The sequence below is a fragment of the Dendropsophus ebraccatus genome, chromosome 15 (assembly GCF_027789765.1).
Source record: "Dendropsophus ebraccatus isolate aDenEbr1 chromosome 15, aDenEbr1.pat, whole genome shotgun sequence".
NCBI lineage: Eukaryota > Metazoa > Chordata > Amphibia > Anura > Hylidae > Dendropsophus > Dendropsophus ebraccatus.
The window spans coordinates 8,643,917-8,670,560 of NC_091468.1; the positions used below are offsets into that span (position 1 = coordinate 8,643,917).

Sequence of the window (26,644 nt, forward strand, 5' to 3'; positions counted from 1 at the left end):
TAGATAGATAGATAGATAGATAGATAGATAGATAGATAGATAGATAGGAGATAGATAGATAGATAGATAGATAGATAGATAGATAGGAGATAGATAGAAAGATAGATAGATAGGAGATAGATAGATAGATAGATAGGAGATAGATAGATAGATAGATAGATAGATAGATAGATAGATAGATAGATAGATAGATAGATAGACTCTGTATCTTACACTCGTCCCAGTTGTGGATTTCTTCCTCTCCGGACCCACCAGCGGACTTGCAGTCACTTCCCCTTTAGAGCCCACGGTGGCGCTGCTGAGTTTGCGGGAGCCATTTTTATCCCAATCCTCCTTCTGTTCACTTTCCACACTGTTGGCCTGTCCTCGCTTTGTGTATGACACAGATGGGGGGATGGATGGCCCGGCTGCGGAAGACACAACAAACCAGAACATCACTAATATCTCTATAATATCATATAATAATATCTCTAAATCCAGAGACAGTGAATTCTATGACGTCTTATTAGCTCTGAGTCACAATGACTAAGGGAAAACTGGCTCATAACCAATATGGCCGCCACTGCGCTTCCTACAGAGGATGTCACCCTGCTTTCCCAGGCAGCAAATGCATAGCTGTTCCTCTGTGTAACTCCAGAGAGTTACTATTTAGGGGTCTGGGAAAGCTGGGTGACAGCTATTTTATCCCAGTAAAACTAAGTAGATGATAGAAAAGATTTAATTTCTTTTTTTACTACAAAAAACTAAACGCAGCCTGACCCTGTCCCAACATTCACTGCAAGGGAAAAGATTTAGTATCGATCCCTCTAATGGATGCGGCTGCCATCACCCACGCTGCACCACATTGCTCAGTCCTTTCAGTCTCCATTACATTACATTTTCAGATGCGGCATTGCTTCCTAACTTAACCCTACTTATCCGCAGCTTATTCCAATCCAAAAAAATGGGGCCTATGGCAATGTTCATCCTGAGCTTCCTGGTTCATGAACAGAATGCCAGGCCTACAGTGTAGACTGAGACTTGTATAGGCATCAAGTAATACCACATTCTCACAGCAGAGGGCGCCCATAATCACCTTCTTTTTAAATATTTTTGTATTGTGGTAGTTCTGCACTGACCTGATTCAAGGGGTTAAGGGGTTATCCAGTGCTACAAAAACATGGCCACTTTCTTTCAGAGACAGCCCCACTCTTGTCTCCAGCTTAGGCGGGGTTTTGCTGCTCAGTTCCATTAAAGAGAATGGAGCTTAATTGCAAACCGCACCTAAACTGGAGACAAGAGTCGTGTTGTCTGTGAAAGAAAGTGGCCATGTTTTTGTAGTACTGGATAACCCCTTTAAGGCAATGTAGAAGCAGATCATATTGAGGACGCCTGAGATACAGCTAGATTTTGTGATTAGAATTGGTAATAGGAGGCCCACCGTGATCGCTGAACCGCCGCTGCTTCTGATTAGCGGATATACTTCTCTGGACCTTCATGTGAGCAGGAGATGGCACGGAGCTGTTGTTCAGGTCACTGCTGGGCCGAGACCTCTGACACAGGTTACTGCTGGAGAGAGACTCGCTGCCCTCAAACTGGAAGACAAGACAGGATTATTACTGACCGCAAGAGGCAAGACTCCTATCAATTACATCCTGAAATGTGACTAAGTTATAAGAGTTTTATGTACTGATCATGTGAACGATGGATATGCACTACTCTTGACATCCTCCTCTACCAAACAAGACACAGCTGAGTTACTAGAGATGCAGTACACTATATTGTCCTGCAGATGTCACTGTTGTAGCACGAGAGATGTTCTAGGGGAAATAATGACAAATGTGCAACATATAGAGGACAGCAAGTGAAAGTGTGCACTGGCTGGATAGTCAGACAGACAGACAGATAGATAGATAGATAGATAGATACAGGATCTCTGTAATCCTTGCACTTTTTTGCAATAAACAACCACCTTTTCCACATATGCTGGTGTGCTGCAGAACATCTTTGGATATAGATAGATAGATAGATAGATAGATGGATGGATGTTCCTCTTACCTCTGGAGGCTTCCTTCCCAGTAGCAGGTAAGTCGCCATCACTTCATCGTATTTCTGGCTGACTACGGCCTCGCTGATTTCTTCTCTGGAGAATCCCATTGTGACCATAATGTCTGCAAGATGGAAAAAGGTCATGAAGATCTATGAGAGTAGCAGCTTCTCCTCAGATCCTCCAGGACACTGTACAGCCTGTCTATATAGGAGGGAAGCTGTCACTAAAAATCATTTCTACAATGTCCTAGTGACACAGAATAAGATTTGGTTGGTGGGGTCCAGGCACTGAGACCCCCTCTCATCTATATAACCTCCTGGCAGCGGTGTGGGCTCAGCATTGTGCCTGCTCCCTCCTGAATGTCAATGCTTTCCAAACACTGTACAGACTGACATAAAGGCTATAAGGCAAAGCAAAGAACTTGTGGAAGGAGCAGCACCCCCTATAGGGGACTGAATGTAACTATTCACTTTATGTGGCCTGTTAGACGGCACCAGGTAACATGTGTTTCCTGCAGTCTGATACAGTCCTGTATCCTGTATGAGGTGTCACCCACCTATCCTCTTGGTATCATTGTTATCAGGTTCGGGTTCAGTGTACGGCTTCAGCTCATCGTCCTCGTAGCCAACATTCATCCACCGATCCTTCATAATTTGCTGTAGGGAGAAGAAAATGCAAGAGTCACCATTATAGATTTATGGGAGTGGAGTTCTCTATGTAACTTCTTACAATCATTGCTTTTGGTTTTCCCTTAAAGGGAATGTGTCACCTAAATTTTCTTTTACTGATTAGAGTCAGATACTAAAACTTGTTATTTTATTCTAATCTGTTTCTATTTTCTGACTGTACATTTTTTTTATTTCACTTTTTGTACATTGTTATGGGGGGCGGCCATCTTGCCTGGGCTGTTGTTAACACCATATCACCACAGACACAACAGGAAGTCTCAGCTTTGTTTTAGCCCCAGTGGTGAGAATGAGAACTGCAAGATAAAAACCTTATTTATACAGTAAGTCATTTTCTGTCCAGGTTAAGAAACACATGGCTACCACAAAAAACACGGGTAATGCTGTTTTTGGAATAAAGGAGCTATGTCTTCCTAATCCTGAACATTGATTTCAGGTATATCCCATACAATCGGCCCATGAATCAGCTGACTATGGCCGAACTTCTGCCGTCAGACGTCTACATTTATCTATTGTTCTACAACGAGAAGGTAATAACAAATGCCATGTATACAACAGCCATGGCCTCTTCACTCCCTGCAAGGCATCCCATTGTACACTGGGTAGAAGCCATGCCAGGGATTGCAATTGTCCCATTAACATGAACGGAATAAGCTGCAATACCAGGTGTGGCCACTAGGGTCGGAAGGGAAGAGACCACGGCACCCTCACAAGTGCAGCGCCCCCTTATATCAGCAAATGGGTGGCTGGCCAGGAGTTGGACTCTCTTCAGTCAGATACAGATGACCTATCCTAAAGATAAAAGAAAAACCCGGAGCACCCCTCCTTTAAGACTTACTTCTAAGCTGCCGCGTTTCACAGGGTTCAGCACAAGCAGTTTCTTCAGGAGGTTTTCACAGTCCGTGGACATGTAAAAGGGGATACGGTACTTTCCTCGCAGAACTCGCTCTCGTAATTCCTGAAGGGGAAAAAAAAAATCTCCCATTAGTGAACACGTCCTACAAATCTGTCGGTGGTTAAAGGGGTCCCCATGGGTCAGTGACAGGTGCGGATAGCAGCCGGTCCTCATTCTCTATAGGGCAGGATCATAGAGCCACGGGGCATGATGTACTGGTACATGATATGTCGTGAAGCTGTTAAAGGAGTACTCTTTCCAGTCTTCCAATACTTATCAGCTGCTGTATGTCCTGCAGGAAGTGGTGTATTCCCTCCAGTATGACACAGTGCTCTCTGCTGCCACCTCTGTCCATGTCAGGAACTGTCCAGAGCAGCAGCAAAACCCCATAGAAAACCTCTCCTGCTCTGGACAGTTCCTGACATGGACAGAGGTGGCAGCAGAGAGAACTGTGTCAGACTGGAAAGAATGCACCACTTCCTTCAGGACATACACTAGCTGATAAGTACTGGAAGATTTTAAATAGAAGTAAATTACAAATCTCTATAACCTTCTGGTTTGAATGTGTTCCTATCCGGAGTACCCCTTTAATATGCAGCTACCAGGATCTTATCACTGACAGCCGCTCCAGCTTCGGCCATATAAGATGATCAGTATATATTCTTTCCTTACCTTTAAATTCTGTCCATCAAAGGGCAAAGATCCGCTGACTAAGGTGTACAGGATGACCCCCAGACTCCACACGTCTACCTCGGGGCCGTCGTACTTCTTTCCCTGAAAGAGCTCAGGAGCGGCATATGGGGGGCTCCCGCAGAACGTGTCCAATTTGTTCCCTATGGTGAACTCGTTGCTGAAGCCAAAATCGGCTATCTTAATGTTCATGTCGGCATCGAGGAGAAGGTTTTCTGCCTGTTCGGGGAAGAGATTATGTCAGGAGATCAGGCGTTCTGTACAGGCTGTCAGTGTCAGGTGTGGAGAGAGCACAGGACGGCGGCGGACCCCATAGGGCGCCATTATACACTCGCCTGCCGGCCGACTGCGGACCCCATGGGGCACCATTATACACTCGCCTGAGAGGGAACATGGAGCCTCTGTGCTAATGCTGAGTCCTGCTGGGAGGAATCATTATACATTTCTAAAGAGAGCAGGCAGACGGCGGTGAGGATTAGCCGGGATCCCATCAATCCTGCAGGTGCGGCACTGCTCTGATCACCTGATATTATCTTATATGAATCCTGGTCAAATTAAAGGGGAACGCCAGCAAAAATCTTTTTCTTTTAAATCAACTGGTTTCAGAAAGTTATACAGATTTGTAATTTACTTCTATTTAAAACTCTTAAGTCTTCTAGTACTTATCAGCTGCTGTATGTCCTGCAGGGAGTGGTGTATTCTCTCCTGTCTGACACAGTGCTCTCTGCTGCCACCTTTGTCCATTTCAGGAACTGTCCAGAGCAGCAGCAAATCCTCATAAAAACCTCTCCTACTCTGGACAGTTCCTGACATGGACAGAGGTGGCAGCAGAGAGCACTGTGTCAGACTGGAAAGAATAAACCACTTCCTGCAGGACATACAGCAGCTGATAAGTGCTGGAAGACTGGAGATTTTTAAATAGAAGTAAATTACAAATCTGTATATAAACTGTCTGAAACCAGTTGATTTAAAAGAAAAAGATTATTGCCGGAGTACCACTTTAATCAGTCTGCAATGTAAAATGTCTCCCCCGGAAACAGAGGGTCTGTTTTTTCTATAAATATGCAAAAGAGGAGCCCGTGGAGCCTCATTGAAGAATCTCGAAACACATGACTAGCCAGATATCCCTCCGGGAAGGACCCGGCCAAGGGGCGGCTCCTGTAAGGAAACCACCAAAACCACCATATTAAGTGGCCCTATAAGTCAATGTAATGACAAGGGAAAAACCAAGGCCAGGTTACCATCCACATACAGCTGTTTCAGGGTGTTGCCCCTCATCAGTGTGGAGCAGGATTCTGGCTAGGTGGGAGCAATGCCTAGTAGAGCCATAAGAGAAACAGATCTGAGACCAGCCAAATGATAACACTGGCGGCTGCTAGTGAAAGCGCTCAGTGCAGTGAAAGGTGTATGACCCTGTGTGTTATAAAGTATGAACACTCTCTTATAAAAGGGCTTTATAGGACAAAACTAGCCTTGAGGGCCTCCTCCCTTATAGCAGCGGCTTAATACTGATAAATGTCACTAGATTCTACTGCTTTATGTGTATACATGATGTGTAGGTAATTAGGGTTATATAACTGGTTATGTATACAGATGATGTGTAGGTGATTAGGGGTATATAGCTGGTTATGTATATACATGATGTGTAGGTGATTAGGGGTATATAGCTGGTCCTGTATACACATGCTGTGGCCACTGAGCATTACACCATCCGGAGGTCTGAGAGATGCGCTATAGCGTTATTTATATCAAGGCCCCCTGCTCCAATACAAGTCCTGGTAGTATGACTATACGGTGTGCTGCTATGGAAACTGTCATATAGCTGTGCAACTGGTGACAATAGCCGTGTACTCTCCAAGAAACCACAGCTGCAATGTAATATTCATAGGGAATTTCCAAAACCAATTATATATATATATATATATATATATATATATATAAAATTGATAAAATAAGAAATAGATGCAATAAGAATTGGTGATTGATAATCCTTCCTATAATCTTCCCTGCTATCTGACCAGTCACCAGCAGGGGGAGCTCCGGCATCATACCTCTATGGTTTCCCAGCCTGGGGCTCCACAGCTTTTGCAAAACTACAACTCACATGGTTCCTTCATCTGTCAGGGCATGGTGGATATTGTAGTTCTGCAACAGCTGGAAAGCGATAGGTTGTGGAAGAGAAGGTCCCCACTCAGATGCTAAAAATTGTTGGACTAGCCTCATAGGGTAAAAACACAAGGATAACCATAAAAACATAAAATATATATATTTATTACCTTTAAATCTCGATGCACAATACACTTCTGGTGGCAATACTGCACGGCAGACACAATCTGAACAGAAGAAGAAAAGGAAACTGTCAGCATGTCAATGTCCACGACCAATTATTAGAGGGGAGATCTAGTAATACTGGAACTAAGAGGTAGTCACATCATTGCCTTAAGCAGCGGGAGGAGACCTGCAGCCCTCCAGCTCTTATAACACTACAATTCCTATCATGCCTTTTTTGCACCAATTGACCTTTCCATTAAAATGAATGGAGACCCTACGAAAATAACCTGTGTCACCCACAGAAACCATGCCAGGGCCCTATAGCGGCATCCCAGCAAGTAGGAGTAGGGACATCTGTACGGTTATTGTGATGATCGCCAAAATTGTAAAAACTTTAAGTGCATGACAAGTACAAATATGATGTCACGGACGGCCATGATGACATCACACTGTGTTCTAATGTGAATGTACTTCTCGACTATAATATGGAAAGCAGAGCACATTGGATTGCCAGGACTCTCAGTGTTAGTGCCCGGACCATGCCCACCCTGCAGGAGATGTAGGGATGATGCCAGCACCGGAGGGGCACAGGGAGTGTGGGATCCCGGTACTTATAGCGCTCACCTCCCTGCACCCGCCGGCTGAGGAGCAGCGCTGGGATCCAGTGCTGGAAAATGATCCACCGGGGGAGGGATTTTCCATGCATGCACGGCTGATTTTTCCCTCTGGTGTATACTGGGTTAACCCTCACACTGCCAGAAGCAATGGTAACGTAACCAAAGACTAGGACGCTGCTATTTTTACCGGATGAATTTTTAGTTAAAAAAATAGTAAGGCCGGGATGTCCGGACGTTTCTTTTAATCCATTTTTGCAAAAAACAGATGGAAAAGGATGCAATTGACTTCCATTATAGAAAAAAAAAAAAGACTGCAAAAATGTAGTGTTGCAGTAGCCTTACCCTGCAAATACTCAGTCACTGTTTAGCAAATCCTCAGCATAGGCCATGGATCTCTGATCAGTGGAGCAGTCCGCAGATCCACTGATCTTAGTGGCGCTCACTAGTGCCAAGTTGCAGTACTAGGTGCCGCCACTTCACACTGTATGGCGCTGTGACGGGTAAACCGTGAAGTATACGGGCACTTGCTAGCAGTATTTTTGTGGAGCTGCATTGAAGAGGAGCCAAGTTGCTGTAATACCACACACAACCTGAGGACTGGTGTGGTGCTGTTATATATTTATAATCCTGGATAACCCCTTTAAATGGGTCATCCAGTGTTAGAAAAACGTGGCTGCTTTCTTAAAGAAATAACCTGAGGACAAGGATGGGGCGCTGTTTTTGCAAGAAAGTGCTTGGGTTCTTTTTACTCCTGGAGAACCCCCTTTAAGAACTTAAATTTGTGATCAGTTGCTATCGGCTATGTTGCTATTTTTTTTGAGAAAATTTTCTGTCCTACTTAAGGTTTTTACCTTATTGTAGGAAACGGGATACAGAAAACATACTATACTGTATATATATGAGATACAGCAGTAGGATCTCAGCACTTATAACAGACTCAGCTCTGCTACATCCGATGTATACAGTGATCAGGAAGAAGCCTCCTGCATTTCTAGGAAATAACACGATGAAGCTATTAGGCATCTTATGTACGACGGCAGCGTATTCAGCGTCACTGCGGGGGCAGAAAAGGAAGCCGAGGGCTGACAGGAGGCTTCTATCACAGGACAGAATAGTGCAGACTACAACATATACAAATACCCCCCCCCCCCCCCAACGGAACTCCCCCCACCATCACTAACTCCCCCTTACCATCCCCACTGCCACCCCGCCATCACTAACTTCCCACTTCCCCCACCATCACTAACTCCCCCTTACCACCTCCCCCCACATCCCTAACTCCCCCTTACCACCACCATCTCCCCCCACATCACTAACTCCCCCTTACCACCACCACTTCCCCCCACATCACTAACTCCCCCTCACCACCACCACCTGCCCCCACATCACTAACCCCCCCCCCCCCTACCACCACCACTACCTCCCCCACCATCACTAACTCCCCCTTACCACCACCACCTCCCCCACCATCACTTACCCCCCTTACCACCACCACCTGCCCCCACATCACTAACCCCCCCCTTACCACCACCATCTCCCCCCACATCACTAACTCCCCCTTACCACCACCACTTCCCCCCACATCACTAACTCCCCCTTACCACCACCACCTCCCCCACCATCACTTACCCCCCTTACCACCACCACCTGCCCCCACATCACTAACCCCCCCCCCTTACCACCACCACTACCTCCCCCACCATCACTAACCCCCCCTTACCACCACCACCTCCCCCACCATCACTTACCCCCCTTACCACCACCACCTGCCCCCACATCACTAACCCCCCCCTTACCACCACCACCACCTCCCCCCACATCACTAACCCCCCCTTACCACCACCACTACCTCCCCCACAATCACTAACCCCCCTTTACCACCACCTCCCCCTACATCACTAACTCCGCTTACCACCACCATCTCCCCTCACCATCACTAAACCCCCCCCCCCTTACCACCACCTCCTCTACCATCACTAACTCCCCCTTACCACCACCACCACCACCTCCCCCACCATTACTAAACCCCCCCTTACCACCAGCACCTCCCCCACCATCACTAACTCCCCCCCCCCCTTACCACCAGCACCTCCCCCCACCATCACTAACTCCCCCTTACCACCACCACCACCTCCCCCACCATCACTAACTTCCCCTTTACCACCACCGCCTCCCCCTACCCCCGGAGCATGCGGTGAGCGGAGGTTAATGCAGAACAGACCACCTGGAAACCCTCCATGTGCACAGACGTCACTCAGACTATTTTTAGCCGCTTCTCTCCTTCTTTACCTGCCTAAATTTCGCCCGCGCCTCCTTCTCCTTCATCCTCCCGTGGGCCACTAAATAATCAAACACTTCTCCTGCAAAAAATAAAGACAGGTATTACACACAGGCCGTGAATGGACGACAACAGCAGATGCTTTACATTCATTTATGTCACTGGATGAAGGATACAGCATATACCTTACCGGGCTGCGGAGGGCGACTGCTGCATTAACCCCTTAAGCAGAAAGTCAGCTAAGCACATACAGTCCATGATAAAGACTTATCCCCCATGAGCGCAAAATAATGTGGGAGGGGGTCACTGCTGGGGCACCAAGACAGGAACCAGATAGAGAGAGAGAGAGAGAGAGAGAGGAGATAGATAGATAGATAGATAGATAGGAGATAGATAGATAGATAGATAGATAGATAGATAGATAGATAGGAGATAGATAGATAGATAGATAGATAGATAGATAGATAGATAGATAGGAGACAGATAGATAGATAGATAGGAGATAGATAGATAGGAGATAGATAGATGATAGATAGATAGATAGATAGATAGATAGATAGATAGATAGATAGATAGATAGATAGATAGGAGATAGATAGGAGATAGATAGATAGGAGATAGATAGATAGATAGGAGATAGATAGGAGATAGATAGATAGGAGATAGATAGATAGATAGGAGATAGATAGATAGATAGGAGATAGATAGGAGATAGATAGATAGGAGATAGATAGATAGATAGGAGATAGATAGATAGATAGGAGATAGATAGATAGATAGATAGATAGGAGATAGATAGATAGATAGGAGATAGATAGATAGATAGATAGGAGATAGATAGATGATAGATAGATAGATAGATAGATAGATAGATAGATAGATAGATAGATAGGAGATAGATAGATGATAGATAGATAGATAGATAGATAGATAGATAGATAGATAGGAGATAGATAGATAGGAGATAGATAGGAGATAGATAGATAGATAGATAGATAGATAGATAGGAGATAGATAGATAGGAGATAGATAGATAGATAGATAGATAGATAGATAGATAGGAGATAGATAGATAGATAGATAGGAGATAGATAGGAGATAGATAGATAGATAGATAGATAGATAGATAGATAGATAGATAGGAGATAGATAGGAGATAGATAGATAGATAGATAGATAGATAGGAGATAGATAGATAGATAGATAGATAGATAGATAGATAGATAGATAGATAGATAGATAGATAGGAGATAGATAGGAGATAGATAGATAGACAGATAGATAGATAGATAGATAGACAGATAGATAGATAGATAGATAGGAGATAGATAGATAGATAGATAGATAGGAGATAGATAGATAGATAGATAGGAGATAGATAGATAGATAGGTAGATAGATAGATAGGATTATATATGTATTATATACAGTATATGTATATATTTTGCCCACTTTGAATATCTCTTAGACTGTGCAGTGATCAGCAGTGATCTGTGGTATAAGCCGCTAACAAGTTTTCAGTTTCATACAGCGCCACCACAGGAGAACACTGTGTACATGCTGGATGCTCCTGTGAGCGCCCCCTCTGGACACTTCAGTGGTTGCCGTCACTCAGGGTCAGTAAGCTGCTCCCTGGGTATTACCAGTTCTTTTATTTGAGGAGTTTTCCTTCGTACTGAGAGACAATCTATTGTCCGCTGTTATCAGCCGGGCTGTAACACTCCTTAGTGTAATGGCTGACAGGATGTCCAGTATATAACATACATGAATTATGATGGCGGCCCCTCTCCTATACCTCACAGATGAGCAGACGACATCACACGCAGATGAGTCATTCTCCGTGTGACAAGACGCCGTTTCCCACGCTGGATTCACCTGTCTCCCACTAGCCGTGAGCCATATAACAAGTAGCTGCGTGACCTAATGTGCTGCGAAACGCTGAGGAAGCTGTAACACGATAGGGGGTGAAGCTGCCGTCTCCGGATCCCAACTCTGCCCTGTTACACAGCTGGATGAAGCTTTTGCTACAATCGACATTAAGGGCGATAATAGGGCTGGCGTTCCTGTCTTGATACAAAAAAATCCCTTTAAGAGATAAGAAAAACATGGCTGCCTTCTTTGAAAAACAGCGCCCCCGTTACCCACAGGTGGCAGTTATACGGCACATTGCAGAGCCAGGACTGACAGATGGAGACGCAATCCCGGGCCGCACGTTCCTCAGCTCTGTCTGTTCTCATCACCTACCGCACTCGTATCGATCTAGACAGAATTAGAGTGGGATTGTGGGACAAGGTCGGTAAATTCTATCAGCCAATGAGTAGATCTCCTTCCTGACTCCAGTGAGTAAGCGTCTGTCTGCATCAATACTGATGGGAACCTGCTCAGCACTCTCCTGTCCCAGGAACAGTCTCTGACAGTCAGCACAATACGGCCTGGGTTACACGGGGACTAGAGCTTAAAGGGGAAGTCCGGCCAGACCCATTTTATAAGCAAATACCGGGAGACGGGGGTGGATAAAGGAATAACATGCTCTTACCTCCCCCGCTCCAGCATTGCTGGCCGCAGACCACCGCTCCGGTTCCCGGCCACTGCCTGGTCTGAGCAGGGACCCGGTAAGTGACGTGTTAGGTCTGCTCAGCCAGTCAACAGCCGTAGTGGGGTCCCGCTTTGGCCTCTCAGTACAGCGCTGGAGCGGGGGAGATAAAATCATGTTATTTCCTTTTTCCTCCCCCCTCCAAAGCACTTGCTAAAAAAAATGGGTCTGGCCGGACCTCTTTAAAGGGGTACTCTGGTGATTTTATTCCCCTTTAAAATCAACTGGTGTCCAAAAATTAAAAAGATTTATAATTTAGTTCTATTACAAAATCTCCAGTCTTCCAGCACTTACCTGCTGCTGTATGTCCTGCAGGAAGTGATGTATTCTCTCCAGTCTGACACATTGCTCTCTGCTGCCACCTCTGCCCATGTAAGGAAATGTCCAAAGCAGCAGCAAATCCCCTTAGAAAACCTCTCCTGCTCTCCAGACAGGAAAGAATACACCACTTCCTGCAGGACATACAGCAGCTCATAAGTACTGCTAGACTCGAGATTGCTGCTACCAGGTGATTTGAAAGATTTTTTTTTTGTGAACAAACACGTTAAGCCAATTACAACCACTTGAGACTAGAATTTACCAGCTCCCAGTCGGCGGCCTACAGGACACTATGTCCATATGGGATGAGCCCCGGAGGTCCCATAAATAAGTAATAGTTTTCAGGAACTGGCATTTGATGAAGCAATATGTCTGCAGGGTTCTATTATCTCCTGGAAGTGCTGCGTCACCAGTCAGCAGTCTGTCATGGCTGCTGCGGGGAAGGAGATAACCAGTCAATGCTTTCTTACCATCCCCTAGGGGCAGCTCCAGCCAGTCATCAGAAATACTTCAAAACCACAGGAGACACAGAGAAAGACGAAAAAGAAAACTCGCCGGGAGCTATAACCAGAGTGCAACCACTGCAGAGAGATGCATTCTGGGTACGGAGGTGCAAATAATGCATTCAGCTGTGGTGGAAGATACAGAGCTTCCTACTACACATCCTAACCAGTGTGTCAGTCTACACCGCCCTTCTAGTATTCTAGTCAGGATCAAAGGGTAGAAGAAAAGCCAGCTAGGGTGCAGTGCACTGTGTTTGGATCTGATGCGATAAACCAGGGGTGGGGAACCTTGGCTCCCATGGCCAACCTTGGCTACAACTCCCATCATGCCTGGGGAGCCAAAGCTTTAGCTGGAGAGCCAAGGTTCCCGACCCCTGTCATAAACCCTATTGGGGAGTTCTGAGTTAATAGAAAGAGGTCCACTGCCCAGGACCCTGACTTTTTGGTTAGGGTAAAGGGTGACTATTAAGAACGTCTCTGGCTTTGGAGGACCTATCCTGTTCTACCTTAGGGCCGTAATACACAGAGTGATAATCTGCTGAATCAGGCCGATTTGGCAGATTATCGCTCCATGCTATAAAGGCAAAGATCAGCTGAAGACATGATCGGCTGATCATTGTTGTTTAAACATGCCTAAAGATCATTGGCCACTGGGAGTGCATCACCACGTGTAATAGCAAAGCGCTGACAACGGCTGAGGAATGGGAAAAGAAAGTAATAAACTTTATACTCACCTGTCCAGGATCCTCTGGTGTCCTTAAAGGGGAAGTCTGGCAAAAAATTTTATTAAAGTATTTGTATTGCCCCCTAAAAGTTATACAAATCCCCAATATACAATTATTACAGGAAATGTACATAAAGTGCTTTTTCCCCTGCACTTACTACTGCATAACATGGTGATGTCACTTCCTGGATAACATGGTGATGTCACTTCCTGGATAACATGGTGATGTCACTTCCTGGATAGCAGGGTGATGTCACTTCCTGGATAGCATCGTGATGTCACTTCCTGGATAACATGGTGATGTCACAAACCGATGCCAGAGTCCTCCAGTGTCCTGTGTCCCTCAGTGTCCCTCTGCTATCATCCTCTCCAGCAGCCACACCCCACACAGCTCTGGGAGTCGGGGCGTGACATCACCATGTTATCCAGGAAGTGACATCACCATGTTATCCAGGAAGTGACATCACCATGTTATCCAGGAAGTAACATCGCCATGTTATCCAGGAAGTGACATCACCCTCCTATCCAGGAAGTAACATCACCATGTTATCCAGGAAGTGACATCACCATGTTATCCAGGAAGTGAAGCCTTGATGCAGTAGGGTGCAGGGTAAAAAGCAGTTTATGTGCATTTCCCGTAATGAGTGTATATTGGGGATTCGTATAAGTTTTGGGGAGCAATACAATACTTTAACCTCTTAAGGACATATGACGTACCCCTAAGGAGGGTTTGTGATCAGCTTATTGTCCACAGAATCTGGACAAGTAAAAATTGTCTAATGTATAGAACCTAATAAAGGGATATATATGTATAGTATATTAATAGGAAATCATAGTAACAAGATTCCCAGTCATATCTATGGCCTGAGCTGGTTATCTCTGTGTACACTGTACTGGTACGGACAGCTCTGGTTAATCTAATAAATATACCTTTAACCCTTTAAGGACATGGCCCATTTTCGTTTTTACGTTTTCGGTTTTTCCTCCTTGTGTTTAAAAGGTCATAGCACTTGCATTTTTCCACCTAGAAACCCACATGACCCCTTATTTTTTGCGTCACTAATTGTACTTTGCAATTACAGGCTGAATTTTTGCATAAAGTACACTGCGAAACCAGAAAAAAATTCAAAGTGTGGTGAAATTGAAAAAAAAAACGCATTTCTTTTATTTGGGGGAAATGTGTTTTTACGCCATTCGCCCTGGGGTAAAACTGACTTGTTATGCATGTTCCTCAAGTCGTTACGATTAAAACGATATATAACATGTATAACTTATATTGTATCTGATGGCCTGTAAAAAATTCAAACCGTTGTTAACCAATATACGTTCCTTAAAATCGCTCCATTCCCAGGCTTATAGCACTTTTATCCTTTGGTCTATGGGGCTGTGCGAGGTGTCATTTTTTGCGCCATGATGTGATCTTTCTATCGGTACCTTGATTGCGCATATACGACTTTTTGATCGCTTTATATTACATTTTTTCTGGATTTGATGCGACCAAAAATGCGCAATTTTGCACTTTGGGATTTTTTTGCGCTGACGCCGTTTACCGTACGAGATCAGGAATGTGATTAATTAATAGTTCGGGCGATTACGCACGCGGCGATAGCAAACATGTTTATTTATTTATTTATTTGTTTACTTTTATTTAAAACCTGGGAAAAGGGGGGTGATTCAGACTTTTATTAGGGGAGGGGGCTTTTTACTATTAACAACACTTTATTTTATTTTTTTACACATATACTAGAAGCCCCCCTGGGGGGCTTCTAGTATATACACTGTGATCTCTCATTGAGATCTCTGCAGCATAGGTATGCTGCAGAGATCCATGAGATCGGCACTCGTTTGCTTTCGGCTGCTGCAGCCGAAAACAAACGAGTGCCGAGCCGAGGACGGCGCCATCTTGGACGCGTCCCCGGCCGGCATCAGTAACGGAGATCGCTCCTCCGGGACAAGGTCCCGGAGGAGCGATCTCCCCCACTAGACACCAGGGAAACGTTGCCTCCGGTAATCGGAGGCAGCTGTCAACTTTGACAGCTGCCTCCGATTAGCTAATTAGCGGGCACGGCGATCCGACCGTGCCCGCTAATAGCAGCGGTCCCGGGCTACTCGCGGCACCCGGGATCGCGGCACTTCAAAGCGGGGCCGCCGCGCGGCCCCGCTTTGAAGTGCAAGTGAGGACATATGACGTAGGGGTACGTCATATGTCCTTAAGAGGTTAAAGTGTCACTGTCGTTTAATTTTTTTTTTTTTTTTTTTTTTTTTGCAGAAATCAATAGTACAGACGATTTTAAGAAACTTTGTAATTGGGTTTATTAGCTGAAATATGCATTTTTATCATGAAAAAGCAGTTTGAATCTCTCCTCCCTGTCTAAACTGCATCTAAACTGCAATACCAGGCACAACCTGATAACAAAGGTGACGCTGTTTACGGAAGAGGGCAGGCTGTGTTTGTAATCCTTTTCAAAGCAACAATCCTATAACTATGGTTTTTCAATAAGACAGGTCATAAATGTAGGCCAGGTGTTGGTTCCACCTCTGGGATCTTGTGTTACTGTGAATGAGAAGGATCACATTACTATTCCCACACTCTCTATACAATTTGAAGGGACCATTGAAAAGCAAAAGGAGGATTTGGCAAATCTACAGTAATAGTGAATGGAGGGAGTATTACTGCATAACCGGACAGATTTGTCATTTATCGGCCATACACATGAGATAGCTGTCAGCCGCCATCTTGCCCAGTCACCCAATACATTTTCAGGCATGGATGTGTTTGGAATGAACAAAGTGAAATTAGACAAGAGTAATGGTGGTTTTACACGGAGCGATAATTTGCCCGATCGCACGATTAACGATTTTGAATGAACAATGTTTTTTTTTATAACGATCACCGTTTAGACGGACCGATACATCATACGGAAAAATCGTTTTGCGATCGCTTAAGCCTATCTCACACATAGGTGAAATCGTTGAAAGACTGTTTACACGGAACGATCTGTGAATTTTTTGCGAGCGATCAACGTCGATTTGAGAACATGTTGAAAGATCAAAATTAACGATTTCTCGCTCGTCGCTTGATCGTTTGCTGCGTTTACACGTACGATTATCGTTCAAATTCAATCGTTATAGCGCAAACTGGAACGATAAATCGTTCCGTGTAAAACCACCATTAGGGTCCTATTACACAAGAGTAAGGGTCCTATTAGACAAAGCAAGTTTTAGTTTTCGACGATTAGCGATATCTTTGGGAACTACCTGAAATCGTTCACCATAAAACACAGAGCCATACTCGTTAATCACGATCGTAATTACAATGGTTTGTATGCTCAATATACTCTAGAACAATGTGTACATACACTGAAAGATTACCGAACGGTTAACCCTTACAGAACGGGCCGATTTCAATTTTTGCGTTTTAGTTTTTTGCTCCTTGTGCTTAAAAGGCCATAGCGCTTGCATTTTTTCACCTACAAACCCACATGAGCCCTTATTTATATGTCCAACGCTCCGTCATTCTCTATGAGCGCTGGACTCGTCTCTCAGCGCGCGTGCCGGGCTGCAGCGGCTGATATCTTCGTGACCCGACCGGATCCAGAAGCGGGACCGGGCGGGATCAGGTGAGTATAGGGGGCTGTAGCGGGGGGTCGGGAGCCTGTCACCCCGGCACGGGGGGATGACAGGTTCCCTTTAACAAATATATGTTCCTTAAAATCGCTCTATTCCCAGGCTTATAGCGCTTTTATCCTTTGGTCTTTGGGGCTGTGGCGCGATGATGCGTTCTTTCTATCGGTACCTTGATTGCGCATATGCGACTTTTTGATTGCCTTTTATTACAATTTTTCTGGATTTGATGCAACAAAAAATGCGCAATTTTACACTTAGGGATTTTTTTGCGCTTACGCCATTTACCGTGTGAGATCAGGAATGTGATTAATTAATAGTTCGGTTGATTACGCATGCAGCGATGCAAAACATGTTTAATTATTTATTTTTATTTATAACATGGGAAAAAGGGGGTGATTCAGACTTTTATTAGGGGTGGGGGCTTTTTACTAATAACTTTTACACTTACACTAGAAGCCCCCCTGGGGTTAGGGTTATTCCCCCCTGGGGTTAGGGTTATTCCCCCGGGGTTAGGGTTATTCCCCCCCCCCGGGGTTAGGGTTATTCCCCCCCCCTGGGGTTAGGGTTATTCCCCCCTGGGGTTAGGGTTATTCCCCCGGGGTTAGGGTTATTCCCCCCCCTTGGGGTTAGAGTTATTCCCCCTGGGGGACTTTTAGTATAAGCACACTGATCTCTCATTGAGATCCATGCAGTATAGTTATACTGCATAGATCCATGAGATCGACACTCGATTGCTTTCGGCTGCTGCAGCCGAAAACAATCAATTGTCGAGCCAGGATCAGGGCCATTACGGCGCAGACCCCGGCCCAGGTGAGAAGCAAGGATCACCCTTCCATGATCTCGTATTGAGGGGGCGATCCCCCCACTAGACACCAGGGTACGGCTGCAGTCAGTTTTCAGATGCAGCTGTCAACTTTGACAGCTGCATCTGAAAACTTAATTAGCGGGCACGGCGATCAGACCATGCCAGCTAATAGCCGCGGTCCCGGGCTACATGCAGCACCCGGGACCGCGGCGGTTCAGAGCAGGGACGCCGCATGGCACCGCTCTGAAGTTCCCTAGGCGGCCCAGGACGTACGGGTACGCCCTGGGTCGTCTAGGGGTTAAAAGGGTTGTTCACCAAACTTTTTTTTTCTTCTTTTCAATCAAGGTCATTTCGGCAGATCATCGCTCCGTGTAATAAAGACAAAGGTCAGTCGATGACAACGATCATCAGCTGATTGTGTCTTTAGGGCCTGACCTAAAATCATCCACTTGACTATTGTGTAAAAAGATAGGAAAGTTCATACCTGCCTGTCCACACTCCCTGATGCATCTGCCTGCTCCCTGGCATCTTCCTGTCTTCTACCCGCAGCAGCCTCGAGAACAGCAGAGCCGGCCTCTGAAGTGACAGGCTGCACAGTCATTCACTGCCGCGCACACTGATTGCCTGAGCGGCCTGTCACTTCAGAGGTGAATGAGGAACCAGGCAGACACCAGGAAGTCACCAGAAAGTGGGCAGAAAGCACCAGGGAGCGTGGACAGGTAAGTATGAACTTTATTTTTTTTTTTTAATTTCTAATCACATGGCGTGCATTTAGGCATGTAGACATGGTCAAGATCTCCTGCAGTTCAAACCGAGCATCAGTATGGGGAAGAAAGGTGATTTGAGTGCCTTTGAACGTGGCATGGTTGTTGGTGCCAGAAGGGCTGGTCTGAGTATTTCAGAAACTGCTGATCTACTGGGATTTTCACGCACAACCATCTCTAGGGTTTACAGAGAATGGTCCGAAAAAGAAAAAACATCCAGTGAGCGGCAGTTCTGTGGGCGGAAATGCCTTGTTGATGCCAGAGGTCAGAGGAGAATGAGCAGACTGGTTCGAGCTGATAGAAAGGCAACAGTGACTCAAATAGCCAACCGTTACAGCCAAGGTAGGCAGAAGAGCATCTCTGAACGCACAGTACGGCCAACTTTGAGGCAGATGGGCTACAGCAGCAGAAGACCACACCGGGTGCCACTCCTTTCAGCTAAGAACAGGAAACTGAGGCTACAATTTGCACAAGCTCATCGAAATTGGACAGTAGAAGATTGGAAAAACGTTGCCTGGTCTGATGAGTCTCGATTTCTGCTGCAACATTCGGATGGTAGGGTCAGAATTTGGCGTCAACAACATGAAAGCATGGATCCATCCTGCCTTGTATCAGCTGTTCAGGCTGGTGGTGGTGGTGTCATGTGTGGGGAATATTTTCTTGGCACTCTTTGGGCCCCTTGGTACCAATTGAGCATGGTTGCAACGCCACAGCCTACCTGAGTATTGTTGCTGACCATGTCCATCCCTTTATGACCACAATGGACCCAACATCTGATGGCAACTTTCAGCAGGATAATGCGCCATGTCATAAAGCTAGAATCATCTCAGACTGGTTTCTTGAACATGACAATGAGGTCACTGTACTCCAATGGCCTCCACAGTCACCAGATCTCAATCCAATAGAGCATCTTTGGGATGTGGTGGAACGGGAGATTCGCATCATGGATGTGCAGCCGACAAATCTGCGGCAACTGTGTGATGTCATCATGTCACTATGGAGCAAAATCTCTGAGGAAGCTTCCAGCACCTTGTTGTATCTATGCCACCAAGAATTGAGGCAGTTCTGAAGGCAAAAGGGGGTCCAACCCGTTACTAGCATGGTGTACCTAATAAAGTGGCCGGTGAGTGTATATATATATATATATATATATATATATATATATATATATATATATATACACACACACACACACACATATATATATACAGCCCTTGCTGCAAGGAAGCTGCTTAGGTCAACCCTTGAAGTAGAGAAATCAATCGAGTCAAATCGCTGAGTGTAATAAGATGAAATCCTGCGACCATAGGATCGGGCTGATCAACACCGGTTAAAAAAAATCCAACAGAAACAAGATTATACAACAGTGTTGTAGTAACCCAATCAGATAAACATCACAGACAGGGTCGGGTGGGGCAAGACAAGAAAGTTATAAGTGCACCTTCAGACAACTTTTATAAATCACATTACAGGATCCATGAAAGTCAAAGAAATCTATAAAAATAGCAGCATAAATCTGCCCAGTTGTAGTGGAGCGAGGAGTCATCCCTAGTGTGAATATGCAACAAGGCGGGAAGAGTAAAATGAATCTTCTAGAACAAAAGTTGTATCCCGTCATTCAGGTTTCACAACTGTTGTGAGTCAAAGTCGCTGTACAGCAATGGTGTCAGTGTAAGGGTACAAGCTGCAAGGAAGGCGGATAAACACTTATGGTATATGGACTCACCTCCACTTGCATATTCCATTATTAGGTATAACGTCTTCTCAGTTTCTATGACCTCAAAGAGTTTAACTGTATAAAAGGGAAAGAAAGTTAGTGGAGTAGTATATGGAGAGATAGATAGATAGATAGATAGGAGATAGATAGATAGGTAGGAGATAGATAGATAGATAGATTTTTTTTTAATACACAGAAATTTTTTTTACAAGAAATAAAACAACAAGAAAATAAATCTTCAGATATCTTACCAATATTCGGGTGATTTAGGATCTTCATTATTCGGACTTCCCGAAATAACTGGAAGAAAATAGATAATTGCCGTTATAATGTATTCAGTAAAGTGAGAAACTGGCAGAATCAGGCCGCACTAATTAGTGAAATCCTACAGTATAGTATATAGAGACAGGAGCCCAAGGTCGGGGTCCGGCTTTATATTACACACCACATCCCCTTTTTTCTATGTTCACATGCAGATTGCTCACACGGAAAGCGGTGTCGTTTACAAAAATCCCATAAATAAACTGGTGCCAAAAAGTGCAAGAGATTTATAATTTACTTCTTATAAGAAATCTCGTCTTCCAGTACTTATCGGTGCTGTATGTCCTGCAAAAAGTGGTGTATGCTTTTCATTCTGGAGAACAAAAGAGGTTTTTATGGAGATTTGCTCTCAACAGTTCCTGACATGGACAGAGGTGGCAGCAGAGAGAATTGTGTCAGACTGGGAAAAATACACTACTTCCTGCAGGGCATACAGCAGCTGATAGGTACTGGAAGATTTAAGATTTTTTAATAGAAGTAAATTACAAATCTCTGACACCAGTTGATTTGAAAGAAAAAAAATTTGCTGAACTACCCCTCAGCCTAAAAGACCATATAAAATGCTGTAGATGTAAGGCAGTGTACCTATTCCCACCAGTCCTTAAAATGGTAAACAACGAATTGGGCTGACAGTAAAGAAGTGGGGTAGGCAGCAGTCAGCGTATCCCCCCATCCCAGTGGGCACTATTGACTAAATTCAGATAGAGAGAAAAAAATACACAGGATACTACTGAAGGTGCTGTCAGAGGCTTCACCATCACAGCTCATAGGAGATGTAACAGATCTCATATGTATAAGCGGATTTATGACATGGCCAGCAAAGCCCGTCAGGATCTGTACAGCTGGGTGGCCATATGCTGGATAAAGGGCCACTAAGACTTATACATATGTTGATACATATGAAGAACACACCAGCTCAGACAGTGGTGAAAAAGCAAGGAGAGAGAGATAGCAGGTAGAAAACAGAGCTCACACAGAAAACCAGGCTTTAGAAGCAAAACAAAGCAAAATGTTTAATAAAGACGCAAAAAGATGCCATAATAAGCAATAATTAAAAATAACATTTTCAAAGGTGTCCACAGTCTTTTAGAACTTCCAAATGCAGTACCCCCTCCTACCAGATATGGCAGTGTATTTTATACATATACCTGCAACTGTGCGATCACATGGAATGATCCATGATCTGTGAAGAACCTATCAATCTATTTGTTGTATAAACAGGCTGTACCATCCCCTGTGATGATAATATGTCACACTTACTCATATATACAATTATGTAGGGGTATATACTGTATCACTGGTGCGGCAGTTTACAACTAAAAGCCCCACTCATTGCAACAGATTTGTTCTCAAGGCATCAGAAACCGCATTGAAACTTCTATATAGATGATCTGATTCTGCTAGACGAACAAAGTCTAGGTCCTAGATTCCGGATATATAAGATAGACTTGGGCTGCCATATTGCTGTTGTACAGGTACACCAATGTTTTGGGACACAGGGCAATGAAAAATTTGGGGGCATATGTTGCCAATTGTTAAATCTCTTTAATGCACCTTTTCTTTCAAAATGGTCAAAAAACAAGATAAAATAAACTTGAAAATAAAATACATTGAAAATAATACAGCTCCTGAGCAGATGTATATGTCTCCATGGTAACAGACTACAAACAAAACCTGTGAAGTCTGATCCTGCAGCTAGTCTCTCATCCGTCTGTCCGTTACTTCTTGCTGATTTACTGAACAAGTGAGTAAGAAGTAGAGGACAGAAAGGAGTATCACTACAGGGTCAGACTACACACATTTTTTTTTTGTAGTCTGTAACCATGGCGACACAGGTAGGAATGCAGAATATAGACACAAAAGATTAAAAGATTTTTAATGAAGACTATTTGCAGTGTAACTTCATTGTAATGACCAACAGGTGTGGGCCCATTGTGTGACCTAAAGGTCATTTTAGACTGTCCGATTATTGGCAACGAGCATTCCTAGAAACGCTCGTTTGGCTCATAATCGGCCCGATAACCATGTTTGTTAATTGCCGCATGAAAGATACAGGGATTGTTTGTGCGGCCTGGCTGCGTAAAGGCTCTGCAAACGAGTGCTGATTTCGCTGAACGTTTGTGACCGCAGGCAGCCAAAGAAGGGTTGTCCTGCCAGATATAACTGGAGAAATAGGGTACACGCATTGGAACATTAAGAATTAGAAAGGAGGCATGGAGGCCCCCTACGGGCAGCACCAGAAACGGCAGGGGGAGACATAACTGCAAGAGAAAGGGCGGCCGGGAGCGAAGGCAGCAGAGGTGAACCCTAGGCCCATAGGGTGTGGCACACCAATAGTGTTATCTTTACTTTGTATTAACGTAGACCTGCCCTTTAAGGAGTCCGATTTGTAGAGATTACCATTAGCAGCAGCAGATAGAGGACGGCGGATTTCTACGGCATATCATCGGACAGCGTGATTGATATGAGTAACCTGCCGTAGGTTTTACTCCATATATTTTTTATGTATTCGGCTTTATTTCTTGGTACGAGAGAGGCTGATGGGTTTTATGATGGGGAAACATCACAGCCCGGGCTGACTATTTACCCGCCGCTCATCCATCTCCCCCCACCCACCCCCACCCCAAATCCTTTCATGTGGAATGAGAGCGTCAGCATGCAGCGGGCGGGCAGTGATTTGCTGGGTGACTTGTGCATATGTCTCCCAGAGCTGGGGCTTTATGACGGCCAATAAAAGGCCTGTCTGGCTGGATATTTATTAAGAGAGGCCTCTCAGTATACGGGATATAAGGCTGCACAAATGGAAGCGCACAAAGTTATTTACTTTTACAACTCGCCTAATCATTCTTCTCTAATGAGAGAGGGATGGAACAAAGACGCCCATAAAGCTCTATTTATAGAAGAAGCCCAGCGCCATCTATACACGGCCATAGACTTCATGCACCTGTGATAACCTCATCAGTGACAGCCATGACTAGACTGGGATAAAAGACACTGACCTGCATCTTATATGTAACGTATAGACACCTAATCCAGCACTAAGGGCACAAAATGTCCTTACACTGTATTGTCTATGGCCTTGTGATTAGATCAGATCATGCAATGAATACTAACTTTTAGAATATTATTTACCATAAATCAACTTTAATGGCAAATAGTGTGTAATGCTTTATATCACCTGTGGTGGCGCTGTATGGGGAGTTGAACGGTTAGAAATCATAAATAGTTGATTTTTGCTGTTTCATACAAAACCTTGTTCCTTTAAAGGAATCCATCAGGTCTATAGCATGCTCAAAACCTAAGTGTCAAGGAGGCGTTACCAAGCCTCAGAATGCTCCGCACTCTCTACCTTGTCTGAGAATTGTACAGGTCTCCGGGCTAAAAGCATGGATTATACGTGGCCTAAGGTATGGTTTATGGGCAGCACACCACGGGGAGAACAAGGCAACTATTTACGGGAGGGTTTATGGGGAGAACAATTAAAGTAGCTATAGAAGGGATTATTGAAACCCTATGGTACTGTATATAGAGACAAAGCTGGCACTATTTATGATAGCACACCCTGGCATAGTGTATTGGGACCCTATGGCACTGTTTATAAAGAGTACACTGCCACTACTTAAAGGGCTACTCCTGCGGAAAAAAAATGTTCTTGCAAATCAACTGGTGTCAGAAAGTTATACAGATTTGTAATTTACGTCTATTTTAAATCTCCAGTCTTCTAGTACTTATCAGCTGCTGTATGTCTTGCAGGAAGTGGTGTATTCTTTCCATCCTGGAGAAAAGTAGAGGTCTTCTATAGGGATTTGAAACTGTTTTGGACAGTTCCTGACATGGCAGCAGAGAGCACTGTGTCAGACTGGAAAGAATACACCACTTCCTGCAGGACATGCAACAGCTGATAAGTACAGGAATGCCCCTTTAAGGGGGCACACCTTGGCATGGTATATTAGGGCTCAATTATGTTGTTAAAAAAGGGTACACTGGCACTATCTTTGGGAGCACTAGGTCAAAGTGGACGTTCACTATTGCTATAATAATGTGATGACGTCCGCTTTTACAGCCTCATCATTAACCCCATCAGGAAGCAGTGTGACGGCCAGCACGTAACGGCCATGAAAGGGTTACACACACACACAGACAGCGCTTTATTTATATCATAATTGTCATGAGGCTTAAAATAATCTTTTCCTGTGGAGCCCAGACCTAAAATCAACCATTCTGAGATCCCATATTGATAGCGGAGCTGCTTCTCCTTGGATCTGACCTTGAAGCCGGTTACTATCACACATGGGTCCAAGGAGTTGGCTACCGGCGTCCGACCTCTTGGGTAACTTCACATTCAAGTAAATGGGATTATAACTTTTTAATATTATATATAATCCAAGGAGTTGTGCAACTAAAGACCAAAGTATACCGCAACCCCTGCAGGAACAATGGTCGGCCTTTGGCTCAGGTGTAATACAGTTTCCGACCTATTCTAGTCTAAGGGCCAATGAGCATCATGGTGGATGCCACAATCCATGCATCTGCCTAGAGCTCAGACCATAAAAATGTAGGATCAGCACTAGCATGGACTATTCATGCTCCATAGACTTTTGCTTCCTTCACAAATAATGGTGGGTCCATAGACTTCATGGGCCATCCATTCCCTATGGGGCCAAATGCTGGAGCTCTATATGGTTACTACATCCTGCCGCATTTCCCCACAAATACAACAGTGTCTTATTATATCATTTTTGCTCCCAAAGGTCTTACTTTCAGGGGATGTCTTATTATTCCATGAAGAATAAATCACATTTCACATGCACAGCAGGGACAGAGTGTATGGTATGGCGGCTTCCAGCCACCAGGGGGAGCTCACCACAGCACACTCGTACAGCACAGCAGGGACAGCATACAGTATGGCAGCTTCCGGCCACCAGGGGGAGCTCACCACAGCACACTTGTACAGCACAGCAGGGACAGTGTACGGTATGGCGGCAGACTATGTGCAGCTCTACATCTGGCAGTAGGAAATGGCGGCAGGGGCCTGCCACTTGATGCCTTGCCTGCACATTTACAAGTGACAGCCGCAGAAGGGAACATCGGGATTGGCGGCAGGTGACAGTATTCATGTCCCGCATGCAGCTGCTCTGCAACGGACGGTGAAGGTAGGGGACAACAGTGGTGGCCTAAAAAGAGTCCCAGCTTTATGCCCTGGTGTTCTGTTCGGCGGCCATGTTTCCAAACAAAACCTAGCTCTTACTTTCGGGGGAGGCCTTATATTTAGCAATTCAGCAAAACCTCTACTAGGTCTTATTTTCGGGCAAACAAGGTATGTAATATATAATGGACTTTATCCTGCCCCTACACAAATACAACTACCATTTTCCATGGCATAAACGCAGCTCCTATATAAAGCGGTGCAGATAGCGGGTTACGAGGCTCGGTGACATTTCCTTGCTGTTTCTCGTCCAGAGTCCCCGCTGTCTAATTACTACATCCCCAGCTCCGACCCATTGAAATCTGTGCGTGGCCTGTCACGAGTCCCCCCGTATTATGGCAAGACTCCTCTGTACACAGGGCACAGCTGTTCCAATAGGAAGCGTGATTGGTTCACAAGATGTCAGATATGGGGTGACCACGATAGTTCAAAATCTCGGGCTTGTAAAGCGTATACAAGTCATCAGCGTTGACTGTCTGTAAGGTACGCCATAGTAGGTGTCTGTGTGAGCGAGCTGAAGGATTCGTGCCGCCTCACACACACACACGCTGGAGGCTCGGCATTGTTCTATTATAAGCCATTACACCTACATACGATCCAA

At 44.9% G+C, this 26,644-nt stretch overlaps 1 protein-coding gene across 2 annotated transcripts in view; it reads right to left on the reverse strand.

The window, feature by feature from the left end:
* Positions 1-26,644, reverse strand: part of MARK1 (microtubule affinity regulating kinase 1) — a 99,827-nt gene that overhangs the window by 24,801 nt on the left and 48,382 nt on the right. For both annotated transcript variants that reach the window (XM_069955495.1, XM_069955494.1), the window contains exons 4-13: positions 20,768-20,816; positions 20,526-20,591; positions 9,478-9,548; positions 6,577-6,633; positions 4,283-4,519; positions 3,554-3,673; positions 2,586-2,685; positions 2,038-2,150; positions 1,421-1,574; positions 214-407 (exon numbers count right to left, since the gene is read on the reverse strand). In XM_069955495.1, the coding sequence (XP_069811596.1) occupies positions 214-407; positions 1,421-1,574; positions 2,038-2,150; positions 2,586-2,685; positions 3,554-3,673; positions 4,283-4,519; positions 6,577-6,633; positions 9,478-9,548; positions 20,526-20,591; positions 20,768-20,816 (1,161 nt within the window). The remainder of the gene's footprint in view (positions 1-213; positions 408-1,420; positions 1,575-2,037; positions 2,151-2,585; positions 2,686-3,553; positions 3,674-4,282; positions 4,520-6,576; positions 6,634-9,477; positions 9,549-20,525; positions 20,592-20,767; positions 20,817-26,644) is intronic.